General features: G+C 31.9%; 7 protein-coding genes across 7 annotated transcripts; 4 read left to right on the top strand and 3 right to left on the bottom strand. All coding sequences in view use genetic code 12, as the record gives it.

Moving 5' to 3' along the window:
- Positions 1 to 203: 203 nt before the first annotated feature.
- On the top strand, positions 204 to 2,471 carry NOP4 (mRNA-binding ribosome biosynthesis protein; the record flags this gene model as incomplete). Its single annotated transcript, XM_002550375.1, has 1 exon — positions 204 to 2,471. The coding sequence occupies one exon, from the start codon at positions 204 to 206 to the stop codon at positions 2,469 to 2,471; it is 2,268 nt and encodes a 755-aa protein (XP_002550421.1).
- A 439-nt stretch (positions 2,472 to 2,910) lies between these two features.
- SIT4 (type 2A-related serine/threonine-protein phosphatase) lies at positions 2,911 to 3,855 on the bottom strand (the record flags this gene model as incomplete). Its single annotated transcript, XM_002550376.1, has 1 exon — positions 2,911 to 3,855. The coding sequence occupies one exon, from the start codon at positions 3,853 to 3,855 to the stop codon at positions 2,911 to 2,913; it is 945 nt and encodes a 314-aa protein (XP_002550422.1).
- Positions 3,856 to 4,403: 548 nt separating this feature from the next.
- Positions 4,404 to 4,994, top strand: CTRG_04721 (mitochondrial 37S ribosomal protein bS18m; the record flags this gene model as incomplete). The annotated part of the gene is made up of 1 exon (XM_002550377.1): positions 4,404 to 4,994. The coding sequence occupies one exon, from the start codon at positions 4,404 to 4,406 to the stop codon at positions 4,992 to 4,994; it is 591 nt and encodes a 196-aa protein (XP_002550423.1).
- A 2,249-nt stretch (positions 4,995 to 7,243) lies between these two features.
- CTRG_04722 (uncharacterized protein) lies at positions 7,244 to 9,526 on the top strand (the record flags this gene model as incomplete). Its single annotated transcript, XM_002550378.1, has 1 exon — positions 7,244 to 9,526. One exon carries the CDS (start codon positions 7,244 to 7,246, stop codon positions 9,524 to 9,526), a length of 2,283 nt encoding a protein of 760 aa, XP_002550424.1.
- A 613-nt stretch (positions 9,527 to 10,139) lies between these two features.
- CTRG_04723 (uncharacterized protein) lies at positions 10,140 to 11,252 on the top strand (the record flags this gene model as incomplete). The annotated part of the gene is made up of 1 exon (XM_002550379.1): positions 10,140 to 11,252. One exon carries the CDS (start codon positions 10,140 to 10,142, stop codon positions 11,250 to 11,252), a length of 1,113 nt encoding a protein of 370 aa, XP_002550425.1.
- Positions 11,253 to 11,648: 396 nt separating this feature from the next.
- On the bottom strand, positions 11,649 to 13,250 carry RPN4 (stress-regulated transcription factor; the record flags this gene model as incomplete). Its single annotated transcript, XM_002550380.1, has 1 exon — positions 11,649 to 13,250. The coding sequence occupies one exon, from the start codon at positions 13,248 to 13,250 to the stop codon at positions 11,649 to 11,651; it is 1,602 nt and encodes a 533-aa protein (XP_002550426.1).
- Positions 13,251 to 15,239: 1,989 nt separating this feature from the next.
- On the bottom strand, positions 15,240 to 16,025 carry GPM2 (Gpm2p; the record flags this gene model as incomplete). The annotated part of the gene is made up of 1 exon (XM_002550381.1): positions 15,240 to 16,025. The coding sequence occupies one exon, from the start codon at positions 16,023 to 16,025 to the stop codon at positions 15,240 to 15,242; it is 786 nt and encodes a 261-aa protein (XP_002550427.1).
- Positions 16,026 to 16,355: the final 330 nt, after the last annotated feature.

Genomic DNA, 16,355 nt, shown 5'->3' on the forward strand with positions numbered 1-16,355 from the left:
GGTGAATCTATTCTAGCAATGTGAATTATAAAGAGATATTTCCATCTGGTAGCGATTGCGGGTTATTTTTGTACCAAATTTGGCTGTAGCTTTTTTTTTTTTTGATGTTTTATTTTTTCTTTGAATAATTTTTTTTTTTTTTTGATTTTTGAGATGATCTTCTTAACATTGAATATTTGAACCACTTTAATTATCAAACCACGATGTCAACTGAAGAAGATAAAAGTGTTCATGTTGAGACAGTCAAGTCTGAAGAACCAGTTAGTACTAAAAGTACACCATCAGAAGATGGTTTAGATCATAAGACATTATTTGTTCGTTCAATTCCATTTGAAGCAACATCAGAAGAATTATCAGAATTTTTCTCCCAATTTGTCCCTGTTAAACATGCAGTTATAGTTACAGATAATGAAAAAAAGAGTAGAGGATTTGGTTTTGTTTCATTTACATTGGATGATGATTGTTTAACTGCTTTAGTTGAAAGTAGGAAAACTAAATTTAAAGGACGTTTATTACGAGTAGATGTTGCTAAAAGAAGAGATAGAAAAGATCAATCAACACAAGAAGGAAGAAATAAATCTAATGATAATTCAAAAATTACTCCTATTGAAAAAAGAAGAGCAAGATTAATTATTAGAAATTTACCATGGTCTTGTAAGAAACCAGATCAATTGAAGAAAATTTTCAATAAATATGGTGCTGTTTTTGATGCTTATATTCCAAAGAAAAAAGGTGGTCAAATGTGTGGGTTTGCATTTGTTATCATGAAGAAGAAATCTGCTGCAGAAAAAGCCGTTAAAGAATGTCAAGGTTTAAAAATTGATGGTAGAGAAGTTGCTGTTGATTTTGCGGTTGAAAAATCTAAATGGGAACAATTGAAAGACGAAGAAGATGATCAAGATGAAGAAGAGGAAGAATCTGAAGAAGCCAAAGAAGATGAAAAAGAAGATGATGAGCAAGAAATAAAAGACGATAAGGAATCTGATGATGAAGAAGAAGATGAAGAGAATGATGATGATGAAAATGAAGATTTTGATAAATTGAACGAAATAAATTCCGATGATGAACCTGATAGTTCTGATGATATTGAAATTGACATTGAAGAAGAAGAAGAGGAGGAGGAAGAACGTAAGCCTAGAAAGAAATTAAATAAACAAGAAGCTTATTCTGTGTTTGTTAGAAATATTCCATACGATGCTGATGCTGAATCTTTGAAAGAACATTTCAGTACTTTTGGTCCAGTTAAATATGCCTTACCTGTTGTCGACAAGGAAACTGGATTGTCTAAAGGTTCTGCTTTTGTTGCATTTGCCAAAGAATCTGCTTATCTTGATTGTCTTGATAATGCACCAAGTGTTGCTTCTACATCTATGTTGATTGCTGATGATGTTTCTCCATCATATGTATACCAAGGTAGAATTTTATCAATTGCTTCTGCTGTTGACAGAGAATCCGCCAATAAATTAGCTGAAAGAAATTCATTGAAAAGAAAAGAAGCTTTGGGTAAAGCACCAGGTGAAAAGGATAAACGTAATTTGTTCTTGTTGAACGAAGGTAGAATTACTGAAAATTCCAAATTGGCACAATTTATCTCGAAAACTGATTTAGAATTGAGAGAAAAATCTTACAAATTGAGAGTTCAACAACTAAACAAGAATCCAACTTTACATTTATCATTAACTAGATTAGCTATCAGAAACTTACCAAGAGCAATGAATGCCAAAGCTTTGAAAGCATTAGGTAGAAAAGCTGTTGTCCAATTTGCTACTGAAGTTAAAGAAGAAAAAAGACAACCATTATCTAAAGAAGAAGTTAATAGATCTGTTAAATTCAAGCATTCCTTTGGTGATAAAGAAGGAGAAGAAGAACCTGTCAAATCTAAAAATTCAAAACATAAAGGTGTTGTGAAACAAGCCAAAGTTATCATGGAAGTTAAAGGTTCAGGTGAAACTGGACGTAGTAGAGGTTATGGTTTCATTGAATTCCGAGATCATAAAGCTGCATTGATGGGTTTAAGATGGTTGAATGCTCATGAAGTATCTATTCCAGAAATTTTAGAAGGTTTAAGTGATGAACAAAAGAAGATGGCTGAATTGGAAGGATTAAGTAAAAGAAGATTAATTGTTGAATTTGCCATTGAAAATGCTCAAGTTGTTAAAAGAAGAAGAGAAAAGGAAATGATTGCTCGTAATATAAACAAAGATGGTGGTAAAAAGAGAAAGAGAGAAGACAGTGATGAAGATGATGATAACCAAAAAAACAATAAAGATTCAAAATTTGATTCAAAGAGACAAAAGAAAGGTAGAAAAGGTTCTCAAAAGAAAGGTAATATGAACAAGGGTAACATGAACAAAGGTGGTAAATCCAATGATAATGCTGCTAAAAGTGAGCCAAAGAAGAAATCTGGACTTTCTGATGATGTGAAAAAGATCATTGGTATAAAGAGAATGAGAAGAAAGTCAAAGAAGTAGTAATCTAAGATAGAACTTGTTTATATTAAATTATATACCAATATTCAGAAATATTGAACTATTATACAGATTGTAAGAAAGTGGAGGTGGAAAACAATAAAAATGTAAACCAAAAATTGGTGTAAATGCAAATAATACTTTCACAAACCAACATGATACACTTATTTCACTCATGACATAACATAAATTGAAGTGATTAATGCAAATTCAAGATATGGTTCAAAATGTAGAATAACAATAAATGTTTGGTTTGGAAAAAACTTTCTTCAGCAAAGAAATAAATTTGCATATCAGTACCTTCTTCTATTAAAATAAGCAAAAAAAATAACCGTTAATTGTAGTTTAACATTAATAAAAATAAAAAAAATCATAGTTACAGAATAAAATTAAAATATCTAATTAAAAAAAGAAGGGGGGGAACATATTCAATCATCATTCGTTACAAGAAATAATCACTTCTTTGTGTTTTGTTGGTATTGTTCTTTACTGCCAAATCACCATCTTGAACAGCACTGAATATCTTGAAATTAGGGTCTAAATCTTCATCCACTTGCATAACACTTGCAACATTACCACATCTATAACAATAATTAGGAGCTGACCAAACAGTTACCACATCTTTCTCTTTGAAATGATAACGGAACCCTTCCATTACCAATTGATGTGCTCTGGCAATCAATTGTAAATTATTGATATGGTTAAATTCACGTGAAACTTTGGATCCAAACAACCATCCTGCACCTCTTGGTGAAACTGCCCAAGTATCAATATTATCAGGGTCGGACCAAACAAGATCACAAAATCCACCTTCATGAGGAACTTCTTGAGCTCTGGACAAGACTCTAATTTGATCCAACATTCTGATTTCTGGTGATAAACCACCATGAACACATAATATCTTACCATCTATTATAGCTGCTAATGTTAAGAAATCAAAAACCTGACAACAATATTTCCACACAGTTGTTGATCCATATTTGGTTAAACATTCTTCATAAAACCCATAAACTTGGGTAATTTGTCTTGATTCGTGATTTCCTCTAACTAAAGTAATTCTATGAGGATATTTAACTTTCAAAACCATCAATAATGTAAATGTTTCCAAGGAGAAATAACCACGATCAACATAATCACCTAAAAATATAAAATTTGTTTGATTATCATCTGATGGTAATCCTCCGGCTGTTCTGAATAATTCTAATAAATCATGAAATTGACCATGAATGTCACCACATACTGTAACTGGAGATTGAACTGGTTGAATGTTGGATTCTTCCATCAATAACTCTTTGACTAATTCACATAATTGTTTCATGTCAGATTCTGACAATGCTATACATTTTTTGATTTGTTCCAACCACTGGTCTGGTCCTCGTTCTCCCATATTATATAATCTTCTTGGTTATGGTAATATGTTAATCGAATATATATATATATAAAAATATATGAAAAATATGGGTTTAATTAATAATTAAAACTATTGTTATTTTGCCACGGCAATGTAAATAAAATGGGAAAAAATACTGAATGATTCTAAAATGATATAAGTTGCAAACAAATAGATAAAGGAACTAAGCAACTCTTTTAATTTATAAATTATTTAATAATTTATAATCTAGATTGAAACCCTTTAAACAAAAGAAAAAAAGAAAGGGTGTAGTTGCTTCTGAATTGTAATTTTATGTTGATAATTAATATTCAAATGATGATCGATGATAATTGTTCAAACCACGCACAAAATTTTTTGTTCGCTGAATGGGAAGTTTCACACGACCCTTGGTTGTTTTTTTTTTTTTCCATTGATTTGCGAAATGGTTAGTGTGTGTGAGAGAGAGAGAATATGAAAAATTTTACTGGGTAAGAGGATAAGTGAAGCACGTCTGTCAATCTAGATACAAACAGTTTTTCCAATAAACTACTTCTAATTTTGATATGTTTCCTTCATTAAGAGTATCTGGGAGATCTATCATTGCTCCAACTAGTAGACGTTTTTTGTCTTCTAGTATTGTCAAATTCAGTGCAGGAAAAGTATCTAAGCAACAATCATTAAATCCAGATGATGTTGAAGCTTTGAAAAGTGAAACTACTTGGGGAGATGCTGAATCATCGACTCCAGTTGATTTAAATGAAAATATGACTAAAATTACAAATACAATGACCAAATCTACTGATCCACCAATCTACATTGCCCCATCATTACACAGGCATTTCAGAATGGGAGATACTTATACTCCATTTGATTTCAGTATGAATAGATTCACTATGGAACAAAAGGCCAAAAACAAAAAGAAATTGGTTGACCCATTTGCTAAGTCAGGAATCGATCCTAAAACATTATACTTGATGCCAGAAATCTTATCCAAATTCTTAACTTCTACTGGTCAAATATTGTCACGTGATGTGACTGGTTGTAGTGCTGAAAACCAAAAGAAACTAGCTATGGCAATTAAGTATGCTAGAAGTTTAGGATTGTTGTCTTCCAAACATAGACATGCAAGATATATGCCATCCAGAAACATGTGAGGTGGTGTGAATTTGTTTCTGTTTTCTAGTTATTTCTTTAACTATTCTCATGTACATAATATACAATTAATCGAATTTAATGTGTCAATACTTATTAGAATCAAGTTCATATGTAACAAAAAAGAAAAAAAAAGAATAGATGTTAAGTATTAGAGAAGTGCTTCCCCCATGAACCGGAGTTATTGACCAATAGAAACTCGCGATTGCTCCACAGCCCGTGTTCTTTTCTTTTGTGTGGATGTGTGTGAAATTGTTAGTAGTGTCCTTTGGCTATTTTTTTTTTTTTTCTTGCAGTCACTCACTCTGATTCTTTCCCTAGTCCCACACCACCACCTCCTCCATCACCACTACCACCAACTCCACCGCCAGCACAAGAAGAACTTATGGCCAGATTTATTTTTTTTTTTATTTATTTTTTTTTTCTTCTACTTCATTGAACATTTGCTCAGTGACAATCATTCTCTTCTATTATTCGCTCTCTCTCCACCAATTGAACTTTTTCTTTACAATTTTTTGTCTTTCCCTCACACTCCTTCTTTTGTTGATTCGTTTAGTATTTTCTCTTTTGAAAGTTTCAATTAAATTAATTAATTATTCAATTCAAAACATCAACAATGTTATCTCAAATTACCAGATCATCAATCAGAGGTGTCAGATTATTCTCCACTTCCAGAATTGCTTTAACTGAAGGTGCTATCTCACAATCCAAAGATGCCTTTGCTGAAAAGGAAAGAGCTCAAGAAAATGTTTACATCAAGAAACAAGAAGCTGCTCAATTGAAGAAGTTGAAAGAAAAATTACAACAACAAAAGGAAACCATTGAAAAATTGGAAAAAGAATTGGATGACCATAAGAACGGTAAAGCTGGTAACTAATTTTAAAAGTTATCATTGAAAAAGAAGAAGAAAAAAAAATAATGATAATAATGGTATCAATTGATTAGGACACATGGGAAGCTTATCACATTCATTATTTATTTATTAGTTAATTAATATTTTGATTGGTTTAAATTGATTTGCCATTGAAGAATAAAGAAAAAGAAGGAATTGATTGTGGTTGTGGGGGGTTTAACCTATACAACACCTTGAAAGTTCTAATTTATTGAAATCATTTATATATATTGTTTATTTATAATAGTATAATATTTACATATTCAAAAATCTTACTCACGTTAACTGGTTGTGATGTTTCATACAAAATCAATTGTTAACCGGAGATCTAGCTGTTTTACTCTCTCTTGTCCAATTGACTATGGACAAAGAATTGTACATTCTAATCGCAAATACTACAAGACTCCATTGTAGTTATTACAATATGTTTCACAAACGATAGATGAAGCTATCAATCCGTATCAAATGTTGCAAAAACTGAACGAAGCCATTGATATCAAGTGATACAAAACTCGTCAATAGATGGTTAACAACAAGGATCTGGAGGAAGGTGGTTCCACACATACAAATTATACTTTCTTGTGAAAATTATATATAATCACAATCAATTGTTTAATTTTAACTTTAGGAAACTCAGATCACATGATACATAAGATGATACATTGGCTAACATATAAATCAAAAAAAAAAATTAACCACACATAATGTATTTACAGCTTTGTAGAACTTGTGTAAACAGTATCCGTTAATAAGAAGTATAAGGAGGGGGTGTGAATCGGTGTTTAGAAAGTGAACAACAAGATCTACTTTGTATAAATAATAATTACGTAGTTTTGTTGTTGAATGTGTATTGTTCTTTCTTTGCTGTTTTCTTGTCACACTCATTTCATCTGAAGAATTTGTGGTATCATCAGTTTCTAGCTACAATTACAAAAATTAAATACTCCCTGTTCATTAATTCATACTCATCATTCTTCATCGGTTAGGTGTTGATATCAGCTCTCCTTTTTTTATATATATATTTGGTTGTCTATAATATCAATCACTACGATCAAACATCGGGTCACAAAACAGTGGTTTATTTCCTAATTCGGATATCTAATTTTTGGTTTTATTTTATTTTATTTTTTTTCTTTCGTGCTATATCTCCTATTTTGGGGCCCCAACTTTTTCTTTTGTACTAGAATCATCTCGACCGAATTTGGCACCAATAAACCTTTCAGTAGCAAATTTAAAAAAAAAAAGTCCCATCAGAATATAACGTCAAAAAATAAAAATAGAAAATATATCAGCTACTTCTGTCTTTGTTAATTGAAACAACGGTTACTTAGTTTCGTTTCTATTTTGTTTCATGGGGTAATGGTGCTTAATATATTTAGCAAGAAATCGGTGGCTCCAGCTGCATCACTGGCGCCTGCAACACCAACAAGAACAATAACATCCTCATCGCCAAAGGAACCAACTCCAAAATCAAAGAAAGCATCACCACGTACATCACCTCAAATTGGAAGCTCTACGACTACTGATTCAAACAAAGGAATCGCTTATAAATCAACAAGAATAATTATCCCAGGTGGTAGCTTATCAATAAATCAAACTCCATCTCCAGAGGAACAACGACCACAGCCATGTACTACACCACGCGGACAAAGAAAGAAAAGGCAATCATCACCTAATACAACTACTTACAAATCCAAGAAATCCAACTCTCTGGACTCCATCAATGGAGATCAACGCCCATCGTCTTCATCATCATCATCATCATCGGCAACTCGCATTAGAAATCGTGAACGAGAAAGAGCAGTTAATAATAGGACAAGGCCATTAAGGGGTAGTTACCGAGATAGAAGATCAAGTATATCTTCAAGAGAATCACTCAATTTAAGAGAACGGAAAATTAAACAGACCATTAAATCCAATAACAATAATAATAATAATAATCGACAACAAAGAAGAACCCCGCAACCAAATCCACCATACCCAATTAATGACATTGCCGATTTAGTCAGTGATGAAGATCATGAAAATGATTCACTGACAACATATATATCCGGTCAAATTAATTCTAGTGGCACTGCAACGACAGCGGCACGGAATCAAATGATATCTACCAGCACCCGTCCAAAACGGAAAAATAAAAAGATGGAACTAGCTAGAAGAGCTACCGCCAGACAATTGGAAACACCTAGAAGCAATGCTACTACCTCCACAACTATGGAACCGTCAACTTCACTGCAAATTACAAACAACACAGACAATTATTATTATGATGCTCCTCAACCAACCCAAACGGAAGCAGTTGCATGCATCTTAGAAAGAACAGGGAGTCAAGCAAGAAACAGTCGAAGAGCAAGGAGAGCAATGGAGTTGAGACATCAAGAAACTATTGAGGAAGGAAGTTCCAATAATCATCAATCAAATAATAATAGTAGTACCCGTGATACTAATATGCGTCCTATTTCCGATATCCGTCTTCCACTTTTATTAACACCGAATATTAATGAACATGAACGGCATTCAACTGACATAAATTTGCAGCAACACCAACTGCAGGTACCTAATATTCTGGAAACACCTATTCAACAGGAAGAAGAAGAACAACAACAACAACAACCATATAATACTCCTAGTATACCTCACCAACAGCAAGACGAAAATCAACGACCATTGAGTACATTAGAAGAAACAAGAAACGCGATACTTGCAAGATTGAACGCACGAGTTGATATTTCAATGTTTTCAATGGATTTGATTGATCCTCCACCATTGGATGAATATTCACCTTCATTAATGGAAACTGAAACCACAACAGAATATTCACCACCATATAGGGAACATCTACATCGTAAAGTTGATTTAATTTCATTTGATCCAAGATATTCTGTTCCAGTATTAAGAATTAATAAAAAATTAATAAAAAATAAAAAGAATTTAAAGAAAGTGATTCGAAAATTGATAAAATTAAGAATTGTTCCTGAAGATGTCAATTTATGGGAAATTAATAAAGTTGATGATGGTGAGTTTTATAGTATCTTGCCTGGATTGATTCATAGTTTTGAAGAACAACAACGTGAAGAACGATTACAACAAAGACCGGAAGAATATGAAAATGATATACAACGTGCACTTGCAATATCATTAGAAGAAGAAAATCAACGTGAATTGTATAGAGGTTTCAGATATCAAGAACGATCAAATAACAGAGTGATTGAACAGATTGTTCAATTTCCAGATTTTGATTTGAATCATGGTAGATTTATGGATGCATCTGAACTAGAACGACAAGAACAACCAAGAGAAGAAGATGAATCAGCCATAAGACGTGAATTACTTAGAGGGTTTAGGTATAATCAATCAAGAATGAGTCGAGCTGCTGAAGAAGTTATTGACTCTCCTGTTCTTGAACAGATCGCAAGCCAAGATGATGATGAGGATGATGATGAGCTTGTTACAGATGAACTGGAAGAGAATGAAGACGAATTTATTGATGTTGATCAAGCTATTTCAGAATTGTATACTGAAAGCCATCAATCGCGTCAGAATGGATTATTACCTGCACCTCGGTTTGGTTATTCATTACCACATCATACTCAATCATCAACATCGTCGTTTATAACTGCTCGCCGTGGGTTATCTGTATAGTTTGTGTAAGACTATTTTTTTAATTTTGCACCAAGAAGTGTTTGCATTTGTCTCAATTTTTTTTTTCATTTTTTTTTTTTGGAATCCCGAATGGGATTATGTATGCATTAATTTAAGCCTACTTCTTTTGGTTTAAATCTTAAGCCATACGGCGAAGTAATTGGATACTTTCCTCCCTGCCTCCCTCTTTGCTCCCCTATAATTTTGAAACATACTTCGCCTCGATGGTTTCTGTAACTTTCAATCGGAGAGAATGATAAAGAGGAAGAGCAACAAAATCAGAGAAAAGGAAACAAGTAAGAAGAAAAAAAATTTTCCAACCAGCCGGCTCGTATAAGAAGTCGCTTTGAGTACAACCCGAAGAAAAAAAAAACCTCCTATATCTTTCACTCGATTTCCCACACATCACGGAGAGAAACGAAAAAAAAAAAGAAAGAAAGAAGCAAGTAATCAAACGAAGAACATCCGAATACTCCTTTTTATTCAAAAGACATATCCTAACCAAGTATAGATTTCAAATTACTTTTCAAACTCAGTATACCTATGTATAATAAGAACTTTGTGACATTAACCATTCTAATTCTACTACTGCTATTCCTATTTTAAAAAAATCATGTTAAAAATCTTACCTGAAGACTATCGGCCATATTTAGAATATCTACCAGATTTACAACTATGTATCAATATAATTATGACTTTTACGCCATTATTTTCATATGGATCAACATGTTATAGTATACAAAAACGACAAACATCAGTAGGGTTTTCAATTGATATATGTTGTACTATGTTTATGGCAGCTATATTACGTATTTATTATTATATTTGTTCCCCTTATGAACCAACATTATTACGACAATCAATAGTAATGATATTTATTCAAAGTATATTATTAAAAATTTCATTAAAATATAGACCAAATAATTATGATCCTGAATTATTAAATCCATTACCTGTTTTTGAAAATGAATTAAATTTAAGAATTCCAAGAAGATTAAGTAGTGCAACTTTAGAACATGAACTGTATTGGAGAGGTGATTGGATTAATTCAATGGAATTATTATCATTAGATACTTTAAAATATATTTGGGGATATTTTATAACTTATTTCAATCAAGGTTTAAGATTTTTTGATGTTTATTATAAAAGACCTTTTAATTTTTGGCAATGGAAATATGAACGTAATTATTGGTTATTTATAACTTGGTTTATTGGGATTTTTGGGATATTAACAATTTTTTTAAAAGATAATTTAATTTATACAAATATTATTGGAATGTTGGGTTTATTTATTGAAAGTTTATTACCATTACCTCAAATTTTATTATTAAATAGATTACAACTGGTTAAAAATTTCAAAATCATATTGTTATTAAGTTGGTTATGTGGTGATTGTACTAAAATTTCATATTTATTATATGGTGCTCAAAATATTCTGATAATTTTCTTAATTGCTGGATTATTTCAAATGAGTTTAGATTTTTATATTGCATATCAATATTTGAAATTTAAATATTTGGATGATTATCAAACAAATAAAGAAGTGGGATTTGTTGAATCACTGGATAGACGTAATCAACTGATTAGTGAAATCGTTCAACAAATGATAACACCATCTTCTTCAGAAATAGAAATGGACGATTTCACAGAGAAACATACAGATTCAATCGGTAATAAAATTAGATCATCTCGATCTAGATCACGATCTGGTTCAATGATCGTTTAAGACCTAATCCATTCCATTATTCTATTTATAGAGACAGCATTTTACATAACTTTTTGTTTAGACAATAGTAATAAGATAATGTATATATATATATTAATTATAAGTAAAGTTTTAAGAGTACAAAGTATCTATAACGAATACTATGTACATGTATTTGAATGATATATCGTTAAAAAAAAAATAGATAAGAACTATATATAAGTGTATAAAGGTATAAGATAAAATAATAAAAAAGATAAATTCTTATTAACAAATAAAAATTAAAAAAAAAAAAAAATCAAACCAGTTTGTACGCCATAAAAATTATTAATAAACCCTTTAATTAAAAATAAGAAAGAAGAAAAAATAAAACCCTTAAAAAAAAATATTACCGAATCCCCTTGAACTACCCAGTGATTATACTGGAATATATTCAACATTAGCTTTGGCTTCGTTGATTAAATCTAAAGCATCTTGACCAACCAAACCATGTTTTATCTTAATATGTCTAGATAATGCATCACCTCTTGAAAATGTTTTGTCCTTACAATTACCTGGACCACCATGTAATCTATCTTCACAAATAACACATCTAAAAATCTTCTTCATGGTTGCATGAATAGTATCTTGATGTCTAATTAAATCATATGGACGAGAAAATTGCTTGTTACATGGTTCACCAGTACTTGGATTGATCAAATTACATTGATGATTTGGATTATTAGCAGTGATTTCAGCACCAGAAATAGAATGAGAAGAATGATGTTTCCTGGATTTACTAGAACCTTCCTTACCACTAGACTTTTTGGTTGTGTGTTTCGCAGGTGGTGCTGGAGTTACAGCTGGTTCTGGTTTATCAGCAACAGCTTCTTCTTCAACATCAACCATCATATCATCATTATCTTGGGAAGAAATAGCAGATGGAGAGACTTCTCTTGGTTGCTCAAATTCCAGTACATCTTCTTCAAGTTTGATGGCACCATTCATGGTATCATTGTTGTAATTATCAAAGTTGGAGAAATCATCAAAGTTGGAGTTACCATTTGTCATCATAAAGTCGTCAAATTCTTCGTCAACTTGAAAGTAATTATCGTCACCTTCATCATCAGAAACATCCTCTTCTATTTGTTCATCATCTTCATCCAAAAACAAATAATCATTTTCGTAACCAGGAATAATCAAATCACTGGCAGCAGCATTAGATTGATCTTGTTCAGATAAAAACAAGTCATTACTGTTTGGTGGAATAATCAAAGATGAGTCAAACTCATTTTGGTTAATGATTTGACCTGGAGAAATGTCTGGATTGTACAACATGTATTCTTCGTCAAAATGCTTCTTTTTATGAGAAGATGCACCGTCAATACCTTCATTCAACAAAGTAATCTTTCTTCTTCTTCTAGTTGGGAATGTTTGTGGTAATGACGCGTTGGCATTAGCATCTTGTTGAGCTTGTTGTTGTTGTTGCTGTTGTTGTTGAAGTGGTCTGATAAATGAGTTTGGGTTACCGTAATCGTTGAATGGATTAATTTGTTGAGGTTGTTGAGATGTGAAATCTTGAGCAAAAAAATCATCCGAATCAAACATAACTTGTTGTTGTTGTTGTTGCTGTTGTGATTTCAAATGATCAATATATTCTTGTGATGCCAATTGTTCTAAAAATGAGTCAGGTATATTTAGAACATTACCTAAATTGAAGTTTGTAGATGGAGGAGGCGGAGGTAAATTAGATGTAGTAGTTAAATTTGGTGATGAGTTGAATGAGTTTCTTGATGAGTTGTAGTTATAATTTGTTTGTTGGCTGTTATTATTAAAAGGGGCATTATAAAATGTGTTGGGACTATTGGTTTGATTAAAATTGTTATTATTGCTTGCATTAGCTGTAAGGTTGCTGTTGGAGTTAAAATTACTACCGTTAATATTGTTGACGGTAGGTGATGAAGGAGATTGATACAATTCTTCATCCATGATGTCTGTTATAGTTCTCTTTAATTGTGGTAAGATAGCCAATGAAGTCATTACTCTATAAGTGTTGTAAAAAGTTGTGTTGTAAAAAAAATAACGTGAAAGTAAAAGGAAAAAAAAAGTGGTGGTAAAATCATAAAAAAAAAAAGGAGTGTGAGTATTTTATATATACGCAAGTTCCTTTTATATATATGTAAGAAGAAAAATGTCTCTCTCTGTCTTGTCTCCTCTTTTTTTGTTGTATGTATGTATAATCTATGTGTAAGTGATAAAGTGCGTGTGTCTGGGTGAGATATCCGCTTATTAATCTCTTTTTTGTTAGTAATGTCGTATGCTGCTACAACTCAGTATTATTTTTTTGGATGATGTGTACACTATTGCATATGTTACACAAAATGACAAAAACGGAAATCATTAAAGAAGACAACAACAAAAAAAAAGAAACACTCACTCTTCACAGACACACACACACACTGCCCTCATTACTACTGCAGGGTAGTGTAGTGTGGGCAAAATGCCTAACAAAGTAAGTTCCTTAATATTCCATGACATTCTATAATCTTTAATTACGTAAACATTCTCCTATCGCACACTACTCTCACCACATACTCAAACCAATTGATCTACACATATCATAGTTTACATTACAAAAGAATGAGAGTAATGAAACTGTTACAATTAACATATCCTTATTCCGTATTCCATCTTCTCCCCCCCCCCCTATTCTCATAACCTAGGTAAGCGAAACCCAAGTCCGTCCTCGAATCATTGTACCATTTTTATTCATTTCCCTTTTTTTGTGTGTGTGGATGTTGGGTTGAGTCGGATTTCTGTCAAATTATTGTGTACCGGAGGAGATGCTCTAGTTAAATGAATATGAATGACCCAATGTCTCGCTTTGTCAGCCCTTTGTTTCTTTTTTTTTTCTTCTTCTTCTTGTGCTTTACTGTTGTAATGCTTAGCAACAATATTATTACCGGCAATTGTAGAGAGAGACAAAGAGAAGAATATGAAGATCTTAAAACGCAATTAATAGAAATACCGCATATTGGAACGATGAGTGTATATCGTTGTTCAACCGCTAACATAAACTCCCCCTATAACTAAAAGAAAATAAGCTCACTTTCCTCGTAGAGATGGTATTATACAGTTAAAGTTTTCATGTTTAACACCTTATTGTTCATGTCTATACGTTTAAAGAGGTGTACTTTTTTTTTGCTTTTCTTCTTGTCACACCTCCAAAGGGTAATGAGGAGAATCTAGAGGGGCTCCAAGTAAAACAATAATAAACAGATCAAAGATGAGTCACTTGACTGTAACCAAGCAAACTACAAACAGACAAAATTCAAATCTCGTATGCGCATATAGGATAATACCTGAACCTGTTTCATTCTATTTTTTTTTTTCTTTAGTTGCTCTATTTCTCAGGTTCTAGACTATCGGCCTGTCAAATTAGTGGTTATGGTTATAGTCACTCGTCGTGTCGTTTGAATTTCATTTCGCTTCGTTTCGTTGCGTTGCGTTTGGTTTGCGATTCGGCCGGTTATCTGATTCAAGAAGCAATGTCCGTTCCCCTATTCTCCATAATTAGCCCATCACAAAAAAAAAAGTGCAGATAATTAGATGACAGGAAATAAAGGGAATAAAAGGGAATAATTTGATCTTTTTGTTAATTTACGGCTAGTTTCACAATTATCCGATGTCCGCATTTCTTGTTGATCCATTACAGGAAAAACTTTACATCCGTCTTTGGAACCAAAAAAAAAAAAAAAAAAATGTCGTATAAACCCAAAAATAAAATTGAATCCTACATAATCTGCATAGCCCTAATTTCTCCATAAAGAAAAACTGCAATAAAAGTGAAACAACAACAAAAAATACTCAATAAAGTGTTCGACCCAAAAAAAATAAAATGTTTATCAACTATTGATAATCGGTCGTCTTTATTGATCTATCATGTTCTATTACTGACCTCGTTTATTTATTTGTTGGTTTGTTTTCATTTCTATTGAATTTTTATTTATTTTTTTTTTCTTTGTAGATTTATAATTTACCCTCCTGGGGTCTGTTTGTTTCAAGACCTTCCATTTTAACTTTTGCAATTCCTTTTTCTGCCTTTTCTTTATCTAGATAATAATATGGTTTGATCAATTCTCCCCTATCATTCAATTCAAATACCAATGGGATTCCTGTAGGTACATTAATCTTGGAAATGTCATCGTCACTTACATGGTTAAGATATTTGATTAAACTTCTGACAATTGATCCATGTGTCACAATTAAAACGGTTTTATTCTTTTGAATCATCTCATTATCCAAGATTTCATATTTGAAAAATGGAATCAATCTTTCCATAACCATCAGCAATGATTCTCCACGTGGTAATATTTCTTTATTCATAATATCGTTATATCTTTCATCAATTGATCCATCTTGGCCAATTTCAACTAATGGAGGTAATCCATGATAATTTCTTCTGATATATTGGAATTTTTCTTTATCTTTACCCAATTCAAGGAAAACTTCATGTTTATCTCTTCCTTGATATTTCCCATAATGACGTTCATTCAATCTCCAAGTTTTAATATGATCTATCCAAGGTTTATGTAAAACTTCCAATATACTCAACCCGGTTTCAATTGATCTTTTTAATTTGGATGTGAATAAGATGTCTGGATCAAGATTATGTTGTTTAATTAATTCGCCAGCATAAACGGCTTCTGTTTTACCCTTATCTGATAATGGAATATCTATCCACCCACAAAATTTGTTCTCGTGGTTCCATTGCGATTCTCCGTGTCTTAAGATAATAAGTTTATGTACTGTCATTTATGAACTAATTTTGAATTAGAAATATTAAAAAAAGTAATACAAGTAGATGAACAAAGAAATTAAAATTGAAAACTATTCTATTCAACGATGGTTTTTATGTTAAATTATATCCAATTTGGCCTGCCGTCATGAGATCAAAAAAATAAAAAGGAACGAAAAAAAAATCACATTCTTGACCAACATACCATCAAGTGATTTATTGCTAACAGAAAAAAGAGAGGATCTTTGGATGCAGGAATCCGAGCTTCCTTATTTTTTTCGTTCTCTCTCTTCATCTCTCGGGATGATGAAGTACTAACTATTCGGGGAAAAGGAACTCAATCGTCT

The sequence above is a fragment of the Candida tropicalis genome (assembly GCF_000006335.3).
Source record: "Candida tropicalis MYA-3404 genomic scaffold supercont3.6, whole genome shotgun sequence".
Classification (NCBI taxonomy): domain Eukaryota; kingdom Fungi; phylum Ascomycota; class Pichiomycetes; order Serinales; family Debaryomycetaceae; genus Candida; species Candida tropicalis.